This window comes from Engystomops pustulosus, chromosome 2 (genome assembly GCF_040894005.1).
Source record: "Engystomops pustulosus chromosome 2, aEngPut4.maternal, whole genome shotgun sequence".
Classification (NCBI taxonomy): domain Eukaryota; kingdom Metazoa; phylum Chordata; class Amphibia; order Anura; family Leptodactylidae; genus Engystomops; species Engystomops pustulosus.
This window is the reverse complement of record NC_092412.1, coordinates 214,822,083-214,843,303: the sequence shown is the minus strand read 5'-3', so window position 1 is coordinate 214,843,303 and position 21,221 is coordinate 214,822,083. Positions and strand designations below refer to the sequence as shown.

Genomic DNA, 21,221 nt, shown 5'->3' with positions numbered 1-21,221 from the left:
TGAATGTTTTGTATCCACAGCAGGTCAACTATTTCCACAGGTTGTGGGTGCTCAAGTTTACTTTCCAAGGACCCTTTGGTTTAATCCATTGCAGTTTGACTTGCTGTGCTCTTTAGGACAGGAATAAGTAGTGCAATCACATGAGGTGATCTGTGGTAATATACAGTTAATACCATTAATACCACTATATTAAATATAGTTTGAATTTTTTTTATTTGGTTGGAGTTATGAGATCTATCTATTTTATCTATCTAATCTATATACAAACATATGTATTATGTGGCTTCCGACTACTACTCTTATTTTATACTGAGGCCTCAGTAGCCAATCAGCGCGCTACTAAGTTACTTCCGGTCCTGTGGGTGTAGCAAGATGGCGGCGCCCGTAGCGGGGACTGATGGCTGCTCTAGATTGGTGAGGGTCCTGGCGCTGCACGGCTACAGGCAGAATGAGAGCAGCTTCAGGGAGAGGACAGGGACTCTGAGGAAGAACCTGAAGAAACGTGCGGAGTTCGTCATCATCAGCGCCCCCCTGGCAGTCCCAGAGCCGGGTGAGTCACGTGTCTACAGCCACCGCTGGGAGTGTATTGTCTGGCTGACACCAGAGAGAACTAGAGGTTCTCTAATGCCAAAACGATGTCTCTGCCCTCCAGCTGCATGTAAATATGGTTAGATACATGATCTGCATAGGAAGTCTCACCATCATCCACACATTGATCACTAGAGAAGTCATAAAGGTCATAGGGGAGTTAATTGTGAAATCAGTTTTAGTCCCTGTTCACACATAGAAGACCCTGTGCTGCACTTATCTATGTATAACGGCACCATACGATTTTACACATTGCAGAAAATAATTGCTGTGATACACTGCACACTGGGAGTAAAATGTGATAGTATTGCAATGTATTAAAGATACAATTACACCACTGCATCTTCTAGTCCCCTCCCAGGACAAAATAAAAGAAACTAATAAAAGCGGACAAAGTAAAAGGGAAAAAAAAATAAATATAAGAAAATATAGTGAAACTTCAACTTTCCTGTTAAAAAATATTTTATTATAAGAGAATGGAATAAAACCTTCCATAGTTGATGCTGCGTTTTTAATGACCCAGTCCCAACGCTGTAATCGAAAAAAAAAAAAAAACTTACAAAATTGTAAAAAGGTTGTATATTTTGTCTCCAAAGGCATCATAAAAAGTGATTGCAAAGTTGTACATATCCCTGATGCTACCAATGAATCGTACTGATCCCGGACTAAACTCCCCAGACACAAGTACCTGACATGTTCTGCTGTACACATGTATGAAAGACAGACATCGGCTACACAAGTACCTGACATGTTCTGTTATACACATGTGAGAGACACAGACATCCGCTACACAAGTACCTGACATGTTCTGTTATACACATGTGAGAGACACAGACATACGCTACACAAGTACCTGACATGTTCTGCTATACACATGTGAGAGACACAGACATCCACTACACAAGTACCTGACATGTTCTGCTATACACATGTGAAAGACACAGACATCCGCTACACAAGTACCTGACATGTTCTGCTATACACTTGTGAGAGACTCGGACATCAGCTACACAAGTACCTGACATGTTCTGCTATACACATGTGAGAAACACAGACATCAGCTACACAAGTATTTGACATGTTCTGCTATAACATGGCTGCCTGGAGCTGTTGTATCTTTCCTATGCAGACACCCAGGCTACAGGGGGCACCAGGAGGGTCACACCATTATACAGGCTGTCAATCAAGCACTGGGGGGTGTGGCTGTGCCTCCAACTCATGAATAAGCTGGAGAGCTTGAATATGCTAATGACCCATTGGACATCTCACAGGTCATTTGCATACAGCTTTAGGACCTCATTGCTTAGGTTTACAGGCATGTAGAGGATCAGTGAAGGGATAGAGGCAATTCTTTATAATGGCAGGTTATGAATATATATTTAGTTTTGGGGGTTAATTTGCCTGACGGGTTCTGACATGGTAAGGTGCTGACATAGTAAGTGTCCTTAGTTTTTCACTAAAACCACTCGGTTCAGGGATTAAACAAGATATGTTTCTGCATCAGTGTAGCTACAGCATTCTCAAGGTATGTTTGATTCGTAATGCATCCATAAAAATGGTAGATTTCCTTAAACATAGTAACTTAAACACTTAGTAAACTGAACTAGTATTTGCTTCTTTCTCTACATGTTGATCCCATAGAAGAAGGAGGAGATGTTCAGAGAGAAGACCCCAGAGGCTGGTGGTTTTCAGACCCTGAAAAGAAGGGTTTTCATGCCATGGAGGAGACCAAGTCATGCTCAGGATTAGAGGAATCCCTGGACTCTGTGGCGGAGGCGTTCACTAGGCTCGGACCCTTTGATGGAATTTTAGGTTTTAGCCAAGGAGCGGCTTTTGTGGCTATGCTGTGCGCGTTAAAGCAGCAAGGAGACCCCCGCTTCCAGTTTGACTTTGCTATGCTGGTCGCTGGATTCAAAAGTCGCGCATCTGAACATGCCCATTTCTATAAAGAGCCCATCACGGTCCCATCTCTTCATGTTTTTGGTGACTCTGACCGTGTCATCCCCGCAGATATGAGTCAGGAGCTAGCAGCCCATTTTGTTAACCCAGTGGTGGTCACACATCCAGGAGGACATTACATCCCAGTTCTCGCAGAGCAGAAGAAAGCCTACTTTCCATTCCTGGACTCTTTCCGAAAATAGGATTGTGATAGGAAATATTGGTAACTGAATTGACTGTGATTGTCAGTTGACATAATTATTAATGTTGTGTGGGGGTGGACTGTTGCGAGCATTTTTGTAATATAATTTATTAGGAAATTCTGTGTAGTTTGTAAAAACATTTATTATAGCTGGGACTATAGCTTGCACGGCGTATGATAAAGGCCCATCTGTTGCAGCGGATCCAGAGGCTTGGATTTCCTGAAGTTTCGGGTGCACTGCCGGGCAAGGCTTCACCAGGCCAATCTTGCCCAGTTATGCATTAACAAACTGAAAATTCCACAGTAAATGTTCTCAGGCTTTAGCGAGTGCGCAGGAATCTGCCAGGAACACCAGAAAACTGGTGTAGAAGCAGTGAGAAATCTCCCCGTGTCTCTGCCAGCTGAATACTGTTTAGAGTTGCATGCCAAGGACACCCTTTTAACCGCTTAACACTCTGCTCAGTGACTTAGAGCTCAGCGTCCAATATATCGGATGCAGAGCTGGTGCCGGCTCAGTTCAAGATCGGAACCAAGCCGGTATCAGAATACACTGGATATCAGCTGTAGCTGACATCCCAGTGTAACACCCATGGTCGTAGTGGGCTCCGATTGTGGGTGTTTAACCAGTTAAATGCTGCGGTCAGGACGACTGCGGCATTTCACTCGTCTCTACCCTACAATCAATCGCACCCCCTCCCCGATCCTGTAACGGCATCTTATGGGCACAGAGTCAGCCTAGGCACGTGCATAGGTTTACACAGCTAATACCTTGCAATACATCAGTATTGCAGAGTATTATCATGAACAAGCAATCAATATGAGGGATCAAGGTATCCCTAGTGTAAGTCCCCTAGTAGGACAGTAAAATAAAGTTCTTTGTCCTGAAGGCCCTTTTAGTCTGTTTAAAATGAACCTGTCACCAGGGACCTAATTTTCATTAAAGACAGATTGTAAAAGCCCATGACTCCTGCAGTGCAAAAATGCCTCTCGGCCTTTTCTAATAATTTGCATTACAATATAATTGTGTGTTATAACTTTTGCACAAAATCCTGGGGTCAAAGGGGTTGGGCTTTGGTTTGGGTACATTTCAAAAACTTGTGAATTGTCTGAGCAGCAGGCTGCCTACATCTTTGTGCTCCTGTACAGCTCCTCCCTCCCCCACTGATGTCAGGCTGGGACCTCTGAGAAGTAGCAGGAGCACAGGTGGGGGCTAAGATCTGAGGAGTGAGTAACACAGTCAAGTCAAATGTTGTTTTTTGAAATGCATCCAAACCAAAGCCCAACCCCAGGGATTACACAGAGGATTCTGTCAGGATGCAAGGTAAGTTATAACACACAGTTATATTGTAATGCAAATGCTGAGAAAAGGCAGAGAGGCATATGTGCAATGCAGGAGTCATGGGCTTCTGTAACCTGTCTTTAGTGAAAATGAGGTCCCTGGTGACAGGTTCCTTTTAATAATCAGGGGCCGTAACATCTTAAAAGTTTTCTGTAAATAGGTTTACCTTATAGAATAGTATAGCCTGGGAGAAAGCAGAATTGGTTAAAACTCACTGCTCAGAGCTGTTTAAACATGCAACGTGAGCAAAGAGGGGCATGCAGCTGTAAGCTTTATTCAGCCAGCATAGACACACACTATATAGGCTTGCATACAAAATTCTTATTACCATAGTTTTTGTTTTACATAATTTCTTAATTAACTATATCAGAAAAATATCCCCCCTCGTCCTGACACAATATTCAAAATTATAGTAAACCGCAGCTATGCTTTAATTAATAGAACATCACGATTTTAGCTTCATGGATAAATAATAAGTAAAAATAATCATGGGTCTGAACTAATATGTATAGAATAGCATCGGACTGTGGAATTGGTCATTAACCTCTTCAGCGCCGTTTTATGTTCTTTAGAGCTTGTAATTCTTTCTTTGGACCTATGGAGGTTATGTCATACTCAAGGCATTTGTTCCAGATCCATCCTCACGGCCCCAGGTTCTCCAGTTTCACATCTACGGATGGCCATGCTTCAGATGTTATCACATCTATCATAGGGACGGCTTGACTATGAAACATAATGCTCGTCTCCATCCGCTCCTTCTTAAAGAGCTTATTTAAAGGTTCATTTCCCTTTGGCAATTAAAAAACTGAATGTTAAATGTCAGCTGTGTACAAAGCACTGATGTGAGAAATGATAGGTCATCTGTGATGGGCTGCTGCCTTAACTCTTTCAACACCATAGGGTCAGGTAACATTCGGAATTCGATCCTTCCCTTGAGGATAGCAATTTATCTATTATATTTTATGTTAAGGGGAACCTCAATGAGAATTATATTGGAAAGTGAGGATATTGCATTTTCCATCAGTCACTTAAACATTCAGAGCATTTGCACAATAAATCTATTTTTATTATTAAAATGCTTATTATTAGAAATGTGGCATACAGTCTTTGTTTCCTAGATTACACTTCCGTGAATGAGCCTGAAATAAAGGTGTTTGAGTGGTGTAACATTGTTATGGTATGGACTGCTCCTCTGTGTTAATGGGTAACATGGGAATAATATAACAAAATATTACAAAACTGGAGTTAGACTTTTAGACTCTCACTGTCGTATTATACTTGAGGGGGTAATTCCCTACCATCAGTTGTGGTGAGACCTACACCAGTCTTAAGAATAAAGGGCCGCATGGCTGATGCAAGCCGCAACACATTTCTAGAATTCTCTTTTATAAGAAATATAACCCATTTACCTATAAAATAAATCGCCTCCACAGTCCAAATCAGCAGAGAAGGGTCTTCATTTGAGTCATTTTTAGTGTCACTTCAGTCGCCACTATATCTGGGCCTATAGCGCCTAGAAACATTGTCTTTGTGTCATATTAAAGATAAGGATATCTTTCTTTTGAATCATTCTTATACACAATTATATATTCTATGCCTCTTATATTTGATCAGATGCTCATCCAATGGTTAGGAAACCCCTTTAAGAATGAAAAAGATCTTAACTTGCTTAATATTTCGTATCCACCATAATGGCATCTGCTGAATTAACTTCTTACCATCTGACACCTATTCAACTGAATACAAAGTAGAAAAGATCACTGCCACTTTCTGTGTTCAATAAAATTCTTCAGACAGGCAGGAGCTTGGTTACGATATGTGCTGTTTTTATGGCATCCATGATGTCCTGAATCACAATGGAGCTGAGATGTCACTGACACGAGCATCCAAAAGTTGGACTGAATATCTCCTCTAGTTTTACAGAATATCTTAGTCATATGAATTCTGTTCGCAGAAGAAAAGCTGCTTCACCACTGTTACACCACCAAAGATGGTGGCACCATTTAAATGGTCACGCCCATGATTGTGTCAGCACCAATCGTGGGTGTTACCGATAGGGGTAAGAGTTTGGGTTCAGTACACAAATCTTAACCTTAACACTTAAGGGTCCACTCGTCCCTTAAGATAACCATTCGCACAGTAACCAGAAATTGTATCTCCTCATGTATAGACACTGGACTACACTGGTTGCTCAGTTAAATTTTGATATCAAATACAGCTTTATCAAGTTTGCATTTAGTTGCAGTGATGTAGGCTGTGTAGGGGATAATGCCTTTAAGAGACATTTACTCATTAAATGACTTTCCTATAGTAATGATCGTAGAGTCGATACAACTGGTCGTAGTGAAAGTAAATGCTAGATCCCGCTCTCCATTCATTAATCTGGGACAGGTTTCCTGACATTACACTTCACATTACACTATTACTCTTTCTCTGGATTATTAACTCTGTCGATGTGATGTCAGCCAGAAAGCCTTGTGAGGGGCAGTATTGTGTGCCGGAGCCTGGTCCCATCTCTAATAGAAAGCGGCGGATCTTTATAATGAGTTTTACACATCACAACTCTTAATAGGATATTCCAGAATTAGCAGAGATACAGATCTAGTTTATAACGTACAAGAAGGGGTCTGATCCTGTCACAGCTACTAGTAATTGCAATCTGCATGTATGAGATGGTTCACAGGTAGCGCTTTCATCCGCATAAGACAGCAGCTCTCGATGGAACTTATAAAGGGATGTAATTTTTCAATGGTCTTGGTCTCTATCCATACTCTTATCAATATGAATACAGCCATTCTAGTTTTATTTCTATTTGGTCAACTCCTGGCTTGCCGTACAGTAGCTGATGAATCACCAGGTGAGTCATGTGACCTTGTCCATTCCGACAAATGCCAAAATAATATATTTTATTACATTCTGCAGCCCTGAATTAAAGACACCTGAAATACACTGCAACTTTGTGCAACATCATGGGAAAATAAAAATAAATCAGGAAGAGAATTGTGGACTTGCAGAAGTCAGATTCTTCCTTGGGTGCAATTTCTAGATAAAGGTGCTTAATTCATCTGTGCAAACAATTATACACAAGTACAAACAAGATGGAGTCTTCAGGCATTATAACGTTAAGCAAGGAGACCGTTTGTGTGTCTCATAGATTTATGTGCTTTTGTCCGAAATGTGTATCAATCCAAAAGCCAAAGCAAAAGACCATGTGACGATGCTGCTGACGCTTTAGTAGACTCCAACAGATTTTCTTCCACAATGGTTTTGTATTTGGCTCAATCCATCTTTCCATCAATTTTAACCATCTTCCCTGTCCCTGCTGAAGAAAATCAGGCCCAAACCATGATCCTGCCAGCACCATGTGTGACTATGGGGTAGGGGTGTTCAGGTTGATGAGCTTTGTTGCTTTTAAGCAAAACATATGGTTTGGCATTGTGGCCAAAAGTTCAATTGTGGTTTCGTCTGACCAGAGCACCTTCCACATGTTTGGTTTCTCCATGGTGGCTTGTGGCAAAAAAAACTTTAAACAAGACTTTTTATAGATATCTTTGAGAAATTGCTTTTTCTTGCCTCTTCCATAAAGGGCAGATTTGTGGAGTGACTGATTGTTGTCCTATGGACAGACTCTCCCACCTCAGCTGTAGGTCTCTGCAGTTCATCCAGAGGGATCATGGGTCTCTTGGCTGCATCTCTGATCAGTCTTCTTGTTTGAGATGAAAGTTTAGAGGGAAGGCTGGGTCTTGGTAGATTTGCAGTGGTTTGATACTCCTTCCATTACAATATGACGCTTGCACAGGGCTCCTTGGGATGTTTAAAGTTTGTGAAATATTTTTGTATCCAAATCCGGCTTTAAACTTCTCCAGAACAGTATCACGGACCTGTCTGGTGTGTTCCTTGGTCTTCATGATGCCGAACCCTGAGACTATTACAGAGCAGGTGTATTTTTATGGAGACCTGATTACACACCGGTGGATTATATTTATCATCATCAGTCATTTAGGACAACATTGGATCATTCACAGATCCTCACTGAACTTCCGGAGTGAGTTTGCTGCAAAGAAAGTAAAGGGGACAAATAATATTGCACGCACCATGCTTTAGTTTATTATTTTTTACAAAAGTTTAAAATATTCAATAAATTTTGTTCCACTTCAAACTCCATCACCAAAATATTACAATTTTATATTGTTATGTTTGATGCCTGAAATGTGGCAAAACGTAGAAAAGTACAAGGGGTTGAATACTTTTGCAAGGCGTTTTATGTAAAATGCAGAGTAAGAGGTCTATTACTTCTTTAAAAACTTGAAAATGAGGGCAAATTACGTTATTGCAAGTTTTCAAATGGGGCTAAGACTAATAGTGTGAGGGGGGGGGTGAAAATATCTTGCCACAAGTGGCTTCTGCATTCAGAGATTTGGGGAAAAACTGCTTTTTACCATGGTAAAATGTAAACTTCCTTTATATTTAATCAATCGTAAAAAAAAAAAAAAAAAAAAATATTGCAGGAGTTTGGAAATATCACAGTGAAAGAGTTAATACCACAGTAGGCATAAGGAAATCAGTGCTGTGAACCACAGCCATGGTGCACCCCAGTAGGGCTTCTCATTTTAGCTCCATCCTAAATGACATCGGAGGAATACCACAACCATTGACCTCAATGCAATGTTATAGCGCAACATGGTATTGAACATTAAAATGGACAATGTAGAATTACTATAACTAACTCAATGCGAGCCAATGTTTTATCCCGTATATATTCACCTTAAAGAACAGGGTACATGACAATGGCTCCTACATGTGGAAATGTGTAGTACGAGAAACACAGGGAACAGGAAATGTTTCAGTAGATATTTCAGAGAAGTAAAATGCTCATGGGCTAATATCACATAATTGCTGCTTTTATGGAATAGGTTATTTTATCATAATGGATCATTAGTATATGATTTGCATCTCATTTTCACATTTGCAATATGTACATTTAGCTCAATGGTAACCTCACTAAGTCTCTTTGTCACCGACTGTTACATGGCTATTGACAAGGCATTAACTGAGGTTAACGACAGCTAAAATACGCCATCACCTTAGGGCTTGAGTACTGAAAAGAAATCTATCATTAAAAATCAATTATATCTTAATCTGCTGCAACATTTTCTGCTGTGGGAAATGACGGGTCATTGGGGGGGGGTTCCCCTTTTAAAATTGCTGAAAAGTTTGAGGTTTTCTTTGTATAATTCTGTTCACTTTCTGTATCTTAAAAAAAAACTATTGTATTCAGGGAAAAAAATAATTGCAAATTGGAGGTGAAAACCTTTTATTCTGTTTTGTTTATAGGAATGTATAGAAATATAGATTTTCTAGATGATATGTATTCTATGACAATAATGCATGCTGTGATTTATAGCCAGTTTTACAGTATACACATAGCGCTCAAAAGTTAGGGGTCACCCAGACAATTTTGTGTTTTCATACTTTTTGTGTACCATACGGTCAAGCTGCTCCCACAACAGCTCAATGGGGTTGAGATCTGGTAACTGGGCTGGCCATAATAATAATATAGCTTTTATTTATATAGTGCACACAGATTACACAGCGCTGCACAAAGCTTGCTATACCTCTCCCTGTCCCCAATGGGGCTCACAATCTAATCAGCCTGCCAGTATGTTTTGGAGTGTGGGAGGAAAACAGAGGACCCAGAGGAAACCCATGCAAACACGGAGAGAACATACAAACTCTTTGCAGATGTTGACCCTGGGACTTGAACCCAGGTCCCCAGCGCTGCAAGGATGTAAGCCGCCACGCCATTAAAGATTACTTGCCTAAATAGTTAAGGCATTATTTGGAGGTGCCTTGGGTCATTGTCCTGTTGTAGGATGAAATTGGCTCCAATGAAACGCTGTCCACAGGGTATGGTATGGTATGGCATGGCGTTGCAAAATGGAATTGTCACAGTCTCAGGGGATTAGTCCTTTGGAAATAAGTAAGTGGACTCCCTGGACCACCGCGGGAGATAACAACCTTAGCCACACCCGGGAGCGGAGTCTAAGTGAACTCCTGGTCTTCGCCAGAGCCCGCCGCAAAGCGGGATGGTCTTGCTGCGGCGGGGAGTCACCAGGTCGCTCCACGGGTGCGACTAGGCCCACGGTGGCAGCCAAGGTAGAGACACAGGGACCACGGGAAGGCAGGCAGGCAGGACCACGGGAAGGCAGACAGGACCACGGGAAGGCAGGCTGGCAGGACCTCTGAAGGACACTAGAATACTGGACCACCACAGGATTGCAGGACCGCCACAGGATTGGAGGACCACCACAGGAATAACACAGAACAAGGAAACCAGGAACACGGGAATCGCAGAATCCACAGAGGCATCTGGAAACGCTCGGGAACACGGAGGGCTTTCTCTTCAGTAACAGGACATGAAGATCCGGCAGGGGATGCTGGGAGTCGCCAGGTTATATAGCCGTGCCAGGAATGCCAGAGCCAATAAGGAGGAGGCTGGCCCTTTAAGGCTGGGAGAAGTCTGCACGCGCCCCCTCTAGTGGCAGGAGCACGTGACTGCATAGAAGAAGCATGCGGCCTACACGCTGGGAGCAAGAGTGCAGGCCGGAACCTGGAGAGGTAAGTGAGAGCTGGGGGAGTGGGGACCGCGGCAGCAGGCGCGGGTACACCCTCAATCCGTACCGAGAATCGCGGGTGTAACCGTGACAGTACCCCCCCCCCCTTAGGGCCCCTCTTCTCTTCTTCTTTAGTCCGCTGTTCTTCTTCCTTCGCCTCCTCCAATTCTTCTTGGTGATGAGACACCTTAGGAGGAGAGAAGGCACCGGGAAGACTTGGGAAGCCGTAGGCTGGGTCAGCTCTAGGCACACCGGAGTAGCCTCAGGGGAGGCCGGAGGCTGGCAAGCTGCGGAGTCTGGAGCGCCACTGGAGCAGCACTGGCAAGCTGTGTAGTCTCTCGAGCGGCCCTGGCAAGCTGCGGAGTCTGGGGCATCACGGGAGCAGCTGCAGGAAGCTGCGGAGGCTGGAGAGTCTCTGGAGCAGCTGCGGGAAGCTGCAGAGGCTGGAGAGTCTCTGGAGCAGCTGCGGGAAGCTGCGGAGGCTGGAGAGTCTCTGGAGCAGCTGCGGGAAGCTGCGGAGGCTGGAGAGTCTCTGGAGCAGCTGCGGGAAGCTGCGGAGGCTGGAGAGTCTCTGGAGCAGCTGCGGGAAGCTGCGGAGGCTGGAGAGTCTTTGGAGCAGCTGCGGGGCGCTGCGGAGGCTGGAGAGTCTCTGGAGCAGCTGCGGGGCGCTGCGGAGGCTGGAGAGTCTCTGGAGAAGCTGCAGGAAGCTGCGGAGGCTGGAGAGTCTCTGGAGCAGCTGCGGGGCGCTGCGGAGGCTGGAGAGTCTCTGGAGCAGCTGCGGGGAGCTGCGGAGGCTGGAGAGTCTCTGGAGAAGCTGCAGGAAGCTGCGGAGGCTGGAGAGTCTCTGGAGCATCTGCGGGGAGCTGCGGAGGCTGGAGAGTCTCTGGAGCAGCTGCGGGGAGCTGCGGAGGCTGGAGAGTCTCTGGAGCAGCTGCGGGGAGCTGCGGAGGCTGGAGAGTCTCTGGAGAAGCTGCGGGGAGCTGCGGAGGCTGGAGAGTCTCTGGAGAAGCTGCGGAGGCTGGAGAGTCTCTGGAGCAGCTGCGGGGAGCTGCGGAGCCACTGGAGCAGCTGCGGGGAGCTGTGGAGCCACTGGAGCAGCTGCGGGGAGCTGCGGAGGCTTGGGTGCCGCTGAAGCAGCTCTGGGAAGCTGCAGAGGCTTGGGCGCCGCTGGAGCAGCTCTGGGAAGCTGCAGAGGCTTGGCCGCCGCTTGAGCAGCTCTGGGAAGCTGCGGAGGCTTGGGCGCCGCTGGAGCAGCTCTGGGAAGCTGCGGAGACTTGGGCGCCGCTGGAGCAGCTCTGGGAGGCAGTGGAGATACCGGGACCAAGCTGGACAGGCGAGGTAGCCGGACTTGAGGTGGTTCAAACCTGGACCGGATTTTAGCCAGGAACTTGGTATGGGAGACCATGTCCGCGTCACCACTATCCAATAGGGGGGTAGCCCAGACCAGGGCCTCTCCAGAGAGCAGACAGTAGATGAACGCCACCTTAGAGCGTTCGGTGGGGTACTGGGAAGATAACAGTTCAAGGTGCTGCGAGCACTGGGAAATAAATCTCCAGCACAATTTGGGGTTGCCATCGAATTTGTCCGGCAAAAAATTTTCGGGTCCAGTCTCTACTGCCAAAAAACATTGTGGGGTGACTGAAGCAACGGGAGGAGTCGAGGGAGCCTGCTTCTGGGAGGCAATCATCCGAAGAGTGGCAGCAAGTTTGTCCAAGAGTTCCTTTTGGACAGCAATCTCTTTGGACTGCCGGGGGATGGTGCTAGGGAGGTCACCCAGTAGCAGGTACGGATCCTCGACACAGTCCATGGCTTTTGCAGGATACAAGACCTTGGCGGAGTCCATGGCCGGATTTTACTGTCAGTCTCAGGGGATTAGTCCTTTGGGACTAAGTAAGTGGACTCCCTGGACCACCGCGGGAGATAACAACCTTAGCCACACCCGGGAGCGGAGTCTAAGTGAACTCCTGGTCTTCGCCAGAGCCCGCCGCAAAGCGGGATGGTCTTGCTGCAGCAGCGGGGAGTCACCAGGTCGCTCCACGGGTGTGACTAGGCCCACGGTGGCAGCCAAGGTAGAGACACAGGGACCACGGGAAGGCAGGCAGGACCACGGGAAGGCAGTCAGGCAGGACCACGGGAAGGCAGGCAGGACCACGGAAAGGCAGGCTGGCAGGACCTCTGAAGGACACTAGGATACTGGACCGCCACAGGATTGGAGGACCGCCACAGGATTGCAGGACCGCCACAGGAATAACACAGAACAAGGGAACACAGGAAACCAGGAACACGGGAATCACAGAATCCACAGAGGCATCTGGAAACGCTCGGGAACACGGAGGGCTTTCTCTTCAGTAACAGGACATGAAGATCCGGCAGGGGATGCTGGGAGTCGCCAGGCTATATAGCCGAGCCAGGAATGCCAGAGACAATAAGGAGGACGCTGGCCCTTTAAGGCTGGGAGAAGTCTGCACGCGCCCCCTCTAGTGGCAGGAGCACTTGACTGCATGGAAGAAGCATGCGGCCTACACTCTGGGAGCAAGACTGCAGGCCTGAGCCTGGAGAGGTAAGTGAGAGCTGGGGGAGCGGGGACCGCGGCAGCAGGCACAGGTACACCCTCAATCCGTACCGAGGATCGCGGGTGTAACCGTGACAGGAATGATTGCCTTCCTTATACAAAATCTCCGACCTTGTGCAATTATCCGACTTTACCAGCACAAAACAACCCCAGACCATCACATGACCTCCACCACGGATGGCATCTTCCCGCATCTTTCAGTTGTTCTGCCTCTCACACAGATGTTCTTGTGTGTGATCCAAACACCTCAAACTTAGATTTGTCTGTCCAGTGTCTGTGTTTTTTTTTGCCCATATTGATCTTTTCCTTTTATTATCCAATCTCCGGTATGGCTCAGCCACTAAGCCCTGAATGTCAGCATCCTGGAGTCGCCTCTTCAATGTAGAGGTTGACGCTGTCATTTTGCGATTGAAATTTAGTAAAGGTGCCAGTTGAAGACCTGTGAGGGGTCTTTTTCTCAAACTGTTTTGTTGCTTAGTTGTGCTGCGAGGCCTCCCACTTCTCTTTCTACTCTGGTAAGAGCCTGTTTGTGCTATCCTCTAAAGGTGACTAGTAAACACTGTTGTAGGAAATTTTCAGTTTCTTGGCAATTTGTAGCAATGTGTGTTCTAAGAACTAGAATAGATTGTCGAGTTTTTTTTCTGCCCATTGTGAGAGCTTCATAGAACAAACAAATGTGATGCTCCAGATTTTCAACCAGATCAAAGGAAGGTCAGTTTATAGCTTCTCTAATCAGCTAAACTGTTTTCAGCTGTGCTAGCATACTTGAACAAGGGTTTTCTAAGGGTGGAGTCACATGTAGTTAAAACTGCATCAAAATCAGCTTTGAGGTGGTCTTTAAAAATAATTGTATATCAGGCCTCCTTCGAGGCTTCTGTTGTTCCTCAGTGCTGCCCTTCACTACCTCTTTCATGTTTGTTTACAGAAGCCGGTGCTCCCATCCCAACGACTTCTGCACACATATTAACAGTGATGCTGTATCGGGTGAACGGTGGGGGTCGTATTGTAGCGACAGCCTCTGTAAACAAACAGGGCAGTGGCATGGGACAATGGGAGAGCCAGAGGAGGTAAGTATAAGATATTTATTGTTTTCATAGCCCCTCCTCCCACCCCCAAGCCTGATATGCAATTTTTTTAAAGGGGTATTCCCATTTCAGCAAATGAATGTTATTGTTTGTATTATAAAAAGTTATACAACTATCCAATACACTTTCTGTATTAAATCCTCATGGTTTTTTTTTTTAGATCCCTGCTTGCTGTCCTTCTATAGAAAGCCCCTATGTTTACTTCCAGTGGACAGAAATCTGACCATGGTCACACAGGTGCACGGCTCGTTAGTATCACAAAGAGTAATCAGAGCTGTGTGATATAACGAGCCGTGCACCTGTGTGACCATGGTCATATGTCTGTCCACTGGAAGTAAACATTGACAGCAAGCAGAGATTTAGAAAACCATGAGGGATTGATACAGAAAGTGTATTGGAAAGTTGTATAACTTTTTATAATACAAACAATAACATTCATTTGCTGAAATGGGAATACCCCTTTAAGTCTGGACAATCCCTTTAGCTTAGTGGCCAAATCAAGGTTTGAAGGATATAGTCATTTTTAGTAAACATTTTTTAGAAAATCTTTAAATATTTCTAAAAATATGTTTAACTTAAAGGGAACCTGTCACCAGTAGACCCATTTTTAGCACTCCACCAGTCCCCACAGAGCATAGTACATACACTGCCAAAGTGTTTTTGTATTAAAAATTGGTTTTACAGGAAAAAAGATATGTTATATTGTACCTTTCATTAGCATTTGCTGTGTGACTAGGCAATTGCCAATTGGGAGGGGCTGGAAAGGAGCAGTCCCCCCCCACCCTTGGGAAACATGGGACCTTTTCAAATATATGAATAACTCCCCACACTCGGGATTGGCTGTAGAGGAGCAGGGGGCGTCCCTAAGCCAAGTGATGGGTGTTTTCATATATTTGAAAAAGTCACATGGAGAAGCTGTTCCCCAAGGGTGGGGGGGGCTGCTCCTTTCCAGCCCCTCCCAAATGGCAACTGCCTAGTCACACAGCACATGCTAATGAAAGGTACAATATAACATATCTTTTTTTCTGTAAAACCAATTTTTAATACAAAAACACTTTGGCAAAGTATGTACTATGCTCTGTGGGGACTGGGGGAATGCTAAAAATGGGTCTCCTGGTGACAGGTTCCCTTTAAAAACTTTACCTGCATGGCTCTTCAAAGCCACAAAAACAGAAATTGCACCGAATTTAATTCTTAAGTGAATTCTTTAAGTCTAAAGAACCAGACCAAGCCCATGGACAATAATAGACAATCCTCATGATACAGGCAGATAAAAGAAATCTATCCAGGGAGCAGCAACTCGCTACAAGCCAACTTCTTACAGTTTTGACACCTGGAAAGGGGTTAACACAAATTTCCATTATTTTTTAAGCTATAACTATTGCTCATAGCTACAGGGATGTAGGTGAATCACTTTTTCAACTCTCGCTATCAATTGCAGAAATAATACATTAAAATGTGATTTACATAAATCGGTATTTATTGACATGCTGTTCCAGTGAGATATAGAGCCTCGGTGTACAAAAAAGGGAAGGTCACTCCGCAGACTGCACCCAGAAAACGGAAAGCGCTCAAAGCGAGGAATAAGAAAACCTGTTGTACTCCTCTACAGGAGGAGATTGCCGTAAACCGAATCTCCTGCCCATTGCAGTTGGGTTAATCAATAGCAGATAGGGCGCTCTTCTCTTTCATGTTTCCAGATTCATAGCTTATTGATCCTATCAGCTGCGTCCATGCAGAACTTCAAATACATAGCTCAGCAATAGCTTCTTCATTTACACACATTAGCAATCATTTCTGCCTCTTGATCTACACAGGGTCCTTGCTGTTTCTTTTCTTAGAAAATGGATGTGTCCTTCCCTGGTGATTTGGCACAATTTGGCAGACACTGCCCATATAAATACCCTGGGTACAGCCGCTGACCTCTGCACTTCTGTCTGCTGTAGATAAGTTTACCTCCATGCTGCTATTGTTTATCTACAGGAAAAAGCTGCTGACGGTCCAAACTACAAGACTGCTCCATGTTTTCAGGTTTTATGTGGTTTGGTCCCTGTGTAGTTTATCACATCAACATATTTGAGGCTATCCCACAAAGCTTGCCATCATTTTGGAGAGTGTGGCCTTAAACAATTTTTATGTTTTGAAGAAGAAGATGAAGATCTCAGAATGTCTATTTTATATTGTATACTGTATGGACATAGATAATAATGCAAGAAATGCAAAGAATAATCCCAGATGTTTGCCCTTGTAGCCGTAGTCTTCCCACCTTCTTTTACCATCCTCTCCGTAAAGGATAGAGGGATATTATGTCTTATTTTCATTAGATCCATTTTTCAAAGCTTCTAAAAGAAGAAATAACATTTTCTTATATTTTGTTTTTTTTTTAAGTCCCATCAACATCTTCCATTTTGAACCTATGATGTGTGCTTTATGCTCTTCTGCCTAGACATACAGTAGGACTCAACACAACTGTAAAACTCCCAACAAAGTAAGTGTTCTCCTTACAAGAGACTTTGCCAATTAAGGCCGCCTTATAGACGTGTGGAGACATAGCCATTGATGCTTCAATAGGAGATTCTGGGAAATAAGCAAATATGTTTTCCAGGTTGGCAAAGGAAAAATAATGCCTCATTTTTCTACTTTGAAAGGCAGTCCTCTTACCATCAAGTATGACTTACAAGAAGTCTTAAGACTAGAGATGAGCGAGCACTAAAATGCTCGAGTGCTCGTTATTCGAGGCGAACTTTTCCAGATGCTCGAGTGCTCGTCTCGAATAACGAGCCCCATTGAAGTCAATGGGAGACTCGAGCATTTTTCAAAGGGACCATGGTTCGGGAATAAAATGTGTTAATTAATTGAAAAAGAATGTCTTCTGATAAGTTAGCAGATGTATGCAAACATCTGCAATCTATTCTTCACTGTTCCGCGCGTATATTATCTCCCGACAAGTTAGCAGATGTGAATAACAGTGAAGAATAGAATAAAAACAGTGAACACAGTGAACACAGGATCATTTAAGTGAAAAATGCAGTGAAGAATAGATTGCAGATGTTCGGCACATCTGCTTACTTGTCGGGAGATACGCTGTCCCGGGATCCGCTGCTCTTCTTCCACTGAAGTCTCCCCGATGTCTCCGTGCTGCTGCCCGATGTCTCCGTGCTGCTGCCCGATGTCTCCGTGCTGCTGCCCGATGTCTCCGTGCTGCCCCAAGTCTCCGTGCTGCCCCAAGTCTCCGTGCTGCCCCATGTCTCCGTGCTGCCCCATGTCTCCGTGCTGCCGCTTCCCCGGTGTCTCTGTGCTGCTCCTCGATGTCTCTGTCCTGCTCACCGTGCTCTTCAATGTGTTCTTCACACATATATATTGTTCTTCACATACTATTTTGTTCGCACCGTTCCGCGCGTATCTTCCGACAAGTAAGCAGATGTGCCGAACATCTGTAATCTATTCTTCACTGTGTTTTTCACTTAAATGATCCTGTGTTCACTGTTTTTATTCTATTCTTCACTGTTCTTCGCTGTGTTTTTTAAATTAAATGCTCGATCTCGAGCAGGGGAAATACTCGTCCGAGCAACGAGCCGTTTCGAGTACCTTAATACTCGAACGAGCATCAAGCTCGAACGGGTATACTCGCTCATCTCTACTTAAGACATGATGTGGGATTAATCCAAACCAGTACAGGCAGTCCCACATACAAGATAAGTACTTTAGGTTTGTTCTTAAGTAGAATTTGTATGTAAGTCAGAAACAGGTATATTTTGTAATTGTAGCTCCAGAAAAAAATGTTTTTGTCCCAGTGATAATTGGATTTTTAAAATTTTGTGCTGTAATGGGACCAAGGATTATCAATAAAACTTCATTACAGACACCTTACAGCTAATCATTGCAGCCTGGGACTAAAGTAACATCCAGAGAGCTTCACCAGACGTCACAGTGGGCAGAAATTTGTTTTGGATACAGCCAGCCACGGGATACAGAAAGGTTGGGGACCACTGCTGTATTATATAGATTATATACAGTAAATAGATTACTCTGCCTTATTTACTTATGTTTCAATTTATCACATTTTCAATATCCATGCTACTTCTTTTACAAAGAAATGCCATGAACCGTACCATTCCTTCTAGGATAGAAGACAGAATGCTGAAAACCTTTCTCTTTGTCACTAAGGAGACGGCAGCAGGGATGGAGGAGAAGGGGCAATTTAACAGACTTTTTAATTGATCCTAAATTATCAGGCTTTTTATCATGTTTCCTCTAAAATGATCTACAGATACAAAGTGAGCTCAGGTTATAGATTACTGAGAGTTTCTGTATGAACTGCAGGTTACCTGTCACTGTAATTGGGATTACTCATGGCCATCTATGAAAGAAGCCTCCTCCACATTACATCAGAAAAATACAGAAGTGTTTTTTATGAAGAGGCTTATAGATTTTCAAGATGCAGAGGATGTTCATTACTAAATCTTAGCTTTAGTAATAGCAATGATAAAGAATGGATGGATGGCGGATGGGACTCAGTGTGTTGTAGGATCCAGACCCGGACTACAAGGCAGCTCTGGCAAACAAACGTATTGCCGTCCAGATACAAAGTAGTGAGATTAACCCTGACACTACTGCATTTCATGCGGTTTACTTAGCCTCTATTGTAAATGGAATGGGGCTTATTTAGAGGAATCTATTGGATCATCTCTGCATGGAAAACATCATTACAGAACAAAGGACTAATTCTTTAAGTCCTGCTCCTAAGAAAGTGAAATAAGGCCCCCCACATAGTCTGAATAATGCCTATGAAAACAGAACCGTATGACTTGTATGTGATATTTCCAGTAAACTATATGGCATATCAACAGAAAAAAATATAGAACTGTTACAATTCACACTTATGCATATAGCATATACAGGCAGTCCACTACTTAGGAACACCCGACTTACAGACGACTCCTTGTTACAAACGGGACTCTGGATGTTGTTAATTTACTGTCATTTAGTCCCAAGCTAAAATTATAAGCTGAAACAGTTGTCAAAGGTAACTGCAATTATGATTTATTATTAATCCTGGTTCTTATGACAACCCATAATGTTTAAAATCCAATTCTTACACAGACATTTTGTCTGGGGTTACAACTATTCAGTTCTAACCTGCATACAAATTCGGACAAACCTTCAGAACCCATCTTGTGCGTAACCCGGGGACTGACTGTATATGGAGATGCCACACCTGACCATAAAACAGTGATTAATGGGGGGATGGATAATATATTGATTGCTGTATATGAGCTGGGGTATATGCTGTATATGAGCTGTATATAGTGATTGCTGGGGTAACTGTATAGAGTGATTGCTGGGGGAGCTATATACAGTGATTTCTAGGGGCTGTATACAGTGATTTTTGGGGGAGCTATATATATTGATTACTGGGGGCTGTATATAGTGATTACTAGGGGCTGTATATAGTGATTACTAGGGGCTGTACACATTGATTGCTGGGAGAGCTTTATATAATGATTGTTGGGGGAGCTATATATAGTGATTATTGGGGGCTGTATATAGTGATTGCTGGGGGAGCTGTATATAGTGATTGCTGGGGACTGTACATAGTGATTTTTGGGGGAGCTATATATAGTGATTACTGGGGGCTGTATATAGTGATTACTAGGGGCTGTACATAGTGATTGCTGGGAGAGCTGTATATAATGATTGTTGGGGGAGCTATATATAGTGATTACTGGGGGCTGTATTCAGTGATTGCTGGGGGAGCTGTCTATAGTGATTACTGGGGGTGTATATAGTTATTACTGGGGAGGCTGTATATTGTTGTTGCTGGGGGGCTGTATATAGCGATTGCTGTTCTCTGTCTGGACTAGATTCAATGGGGGCCCCACTCAGATTTTGTGCCCAAGGGCTCCCACCAACCTTAATGTGTTGCAATCTCTGATAAAACACTGACAGGCACGCTTAGGTACACATTATTTTGTCTTGTCAGACACAAGGCAGCTGCAACACAATACTGGCCACGACACTTCTTAAACACATGTGCAAGTTCCAAAGACATTCATTTCAGTGCAAAGTCAGACAGAAAATTAGCGGAGCCAGAATAATAGATCTGTGCCATTCTTTGTGGATCGCATTATCCTTTACTGCAGAGGTGCCCAACCTTTTTTTCGGTCCAAGAGCCGCATTATCATACCGCTACCGTATAGGGGGCCGCACTATTAACCAAAACCCTAGACGTGTCAAAAACCACAGCACAGCGCAAAAATAAATATATACATAAATATATAGGAGACCTCACACATGTCCCAGTGGTATATAGTGGCCCTCACACATGTCCTAGCAGTATATAGTGGCCCTCACACATGTCCTAGCAGTATATAGTGGCCCTCACACATGTCCTAGCAGTATATAGAGGCCTTCACACATGTCCTAGCAGTATATAGTGGCCCTCACACATGTCCTAGCAGTATATAGTGGCCCTCACACATGTCCTAGCAGTATATAGTGGCCCTCACACATGTCCCAGCAGTATATACGAGACACAACACATACCCCAGCAGTATATAGTAGACAACACACATGTCCCAGCAGTATATAGGAGACCCCACACATGTCCCAGCAGTGTATAGTAGACAACACATGTCCCAGCAGCATATAGGAGACCCCACATGTACCCCAGCAGTATATAGTAGACAACACACGTCCCAGCAGTATATCGTAGGACAGTGAAATAAAAGGATGTAAGCGCCTGAGTTGGACAATGGTCTAAGGCAGCGGTAGGTCTAAAGACGCACACTGCTGATCACTATGGAGGGCGGGGACGGCTCTCCTTGCCTCAGTAGTGGGGGGGCCACAATCTGCAGGGTTTCGGGTTGTGTACTCCTTGTTT

General features: G+C 44.3%; 1 protein-coding gene across 1 annotated transcript; it reads left to right on the top strand.

Annotated features, from left to right (window-relative positions):
• Positions 1-345: 345 nt before the first annotated feature.
• Positions 346-3,691, top strand: OVCA2 (OVCA2 serine hydrolase domain containing). The gene is made up of 2 exons (XM_072138107.1): positions 346-550; positions 2,230-3,691. Exons 1-2 carry the CDS (start codon positions 373-375, stop codon positions 2,727-2,729), a joined length of 678 nt encoding a protein of 225 aa, XP_071994208.1. The 5' UTR covers positions 346-372; the 3' UTR covers positions 2,730-3,691.
• The last annotated feature ends 17,530 nt before the right edge of the window (positions 3,692-21,221 follow it).

What these genes read in the sequence shown, in the direction of transcription:
- OVCA2 (XM_072138107.1), top strand. Translation starts at nt 373, where the DNA reads ATGGCGGCGCCCGTAGCGGGGACTGATGGCTGCTCTAGATTGGTGAGG. An exon ending in CCTGGCAGTCCCAGAGCCGG is followed by an intron (nt 551 to 2,229) that starts GTGAGTCACGTG and finishes TTGATCCCATAG; the next exon opens with AAGAAGGAGGAGATGTTCAG.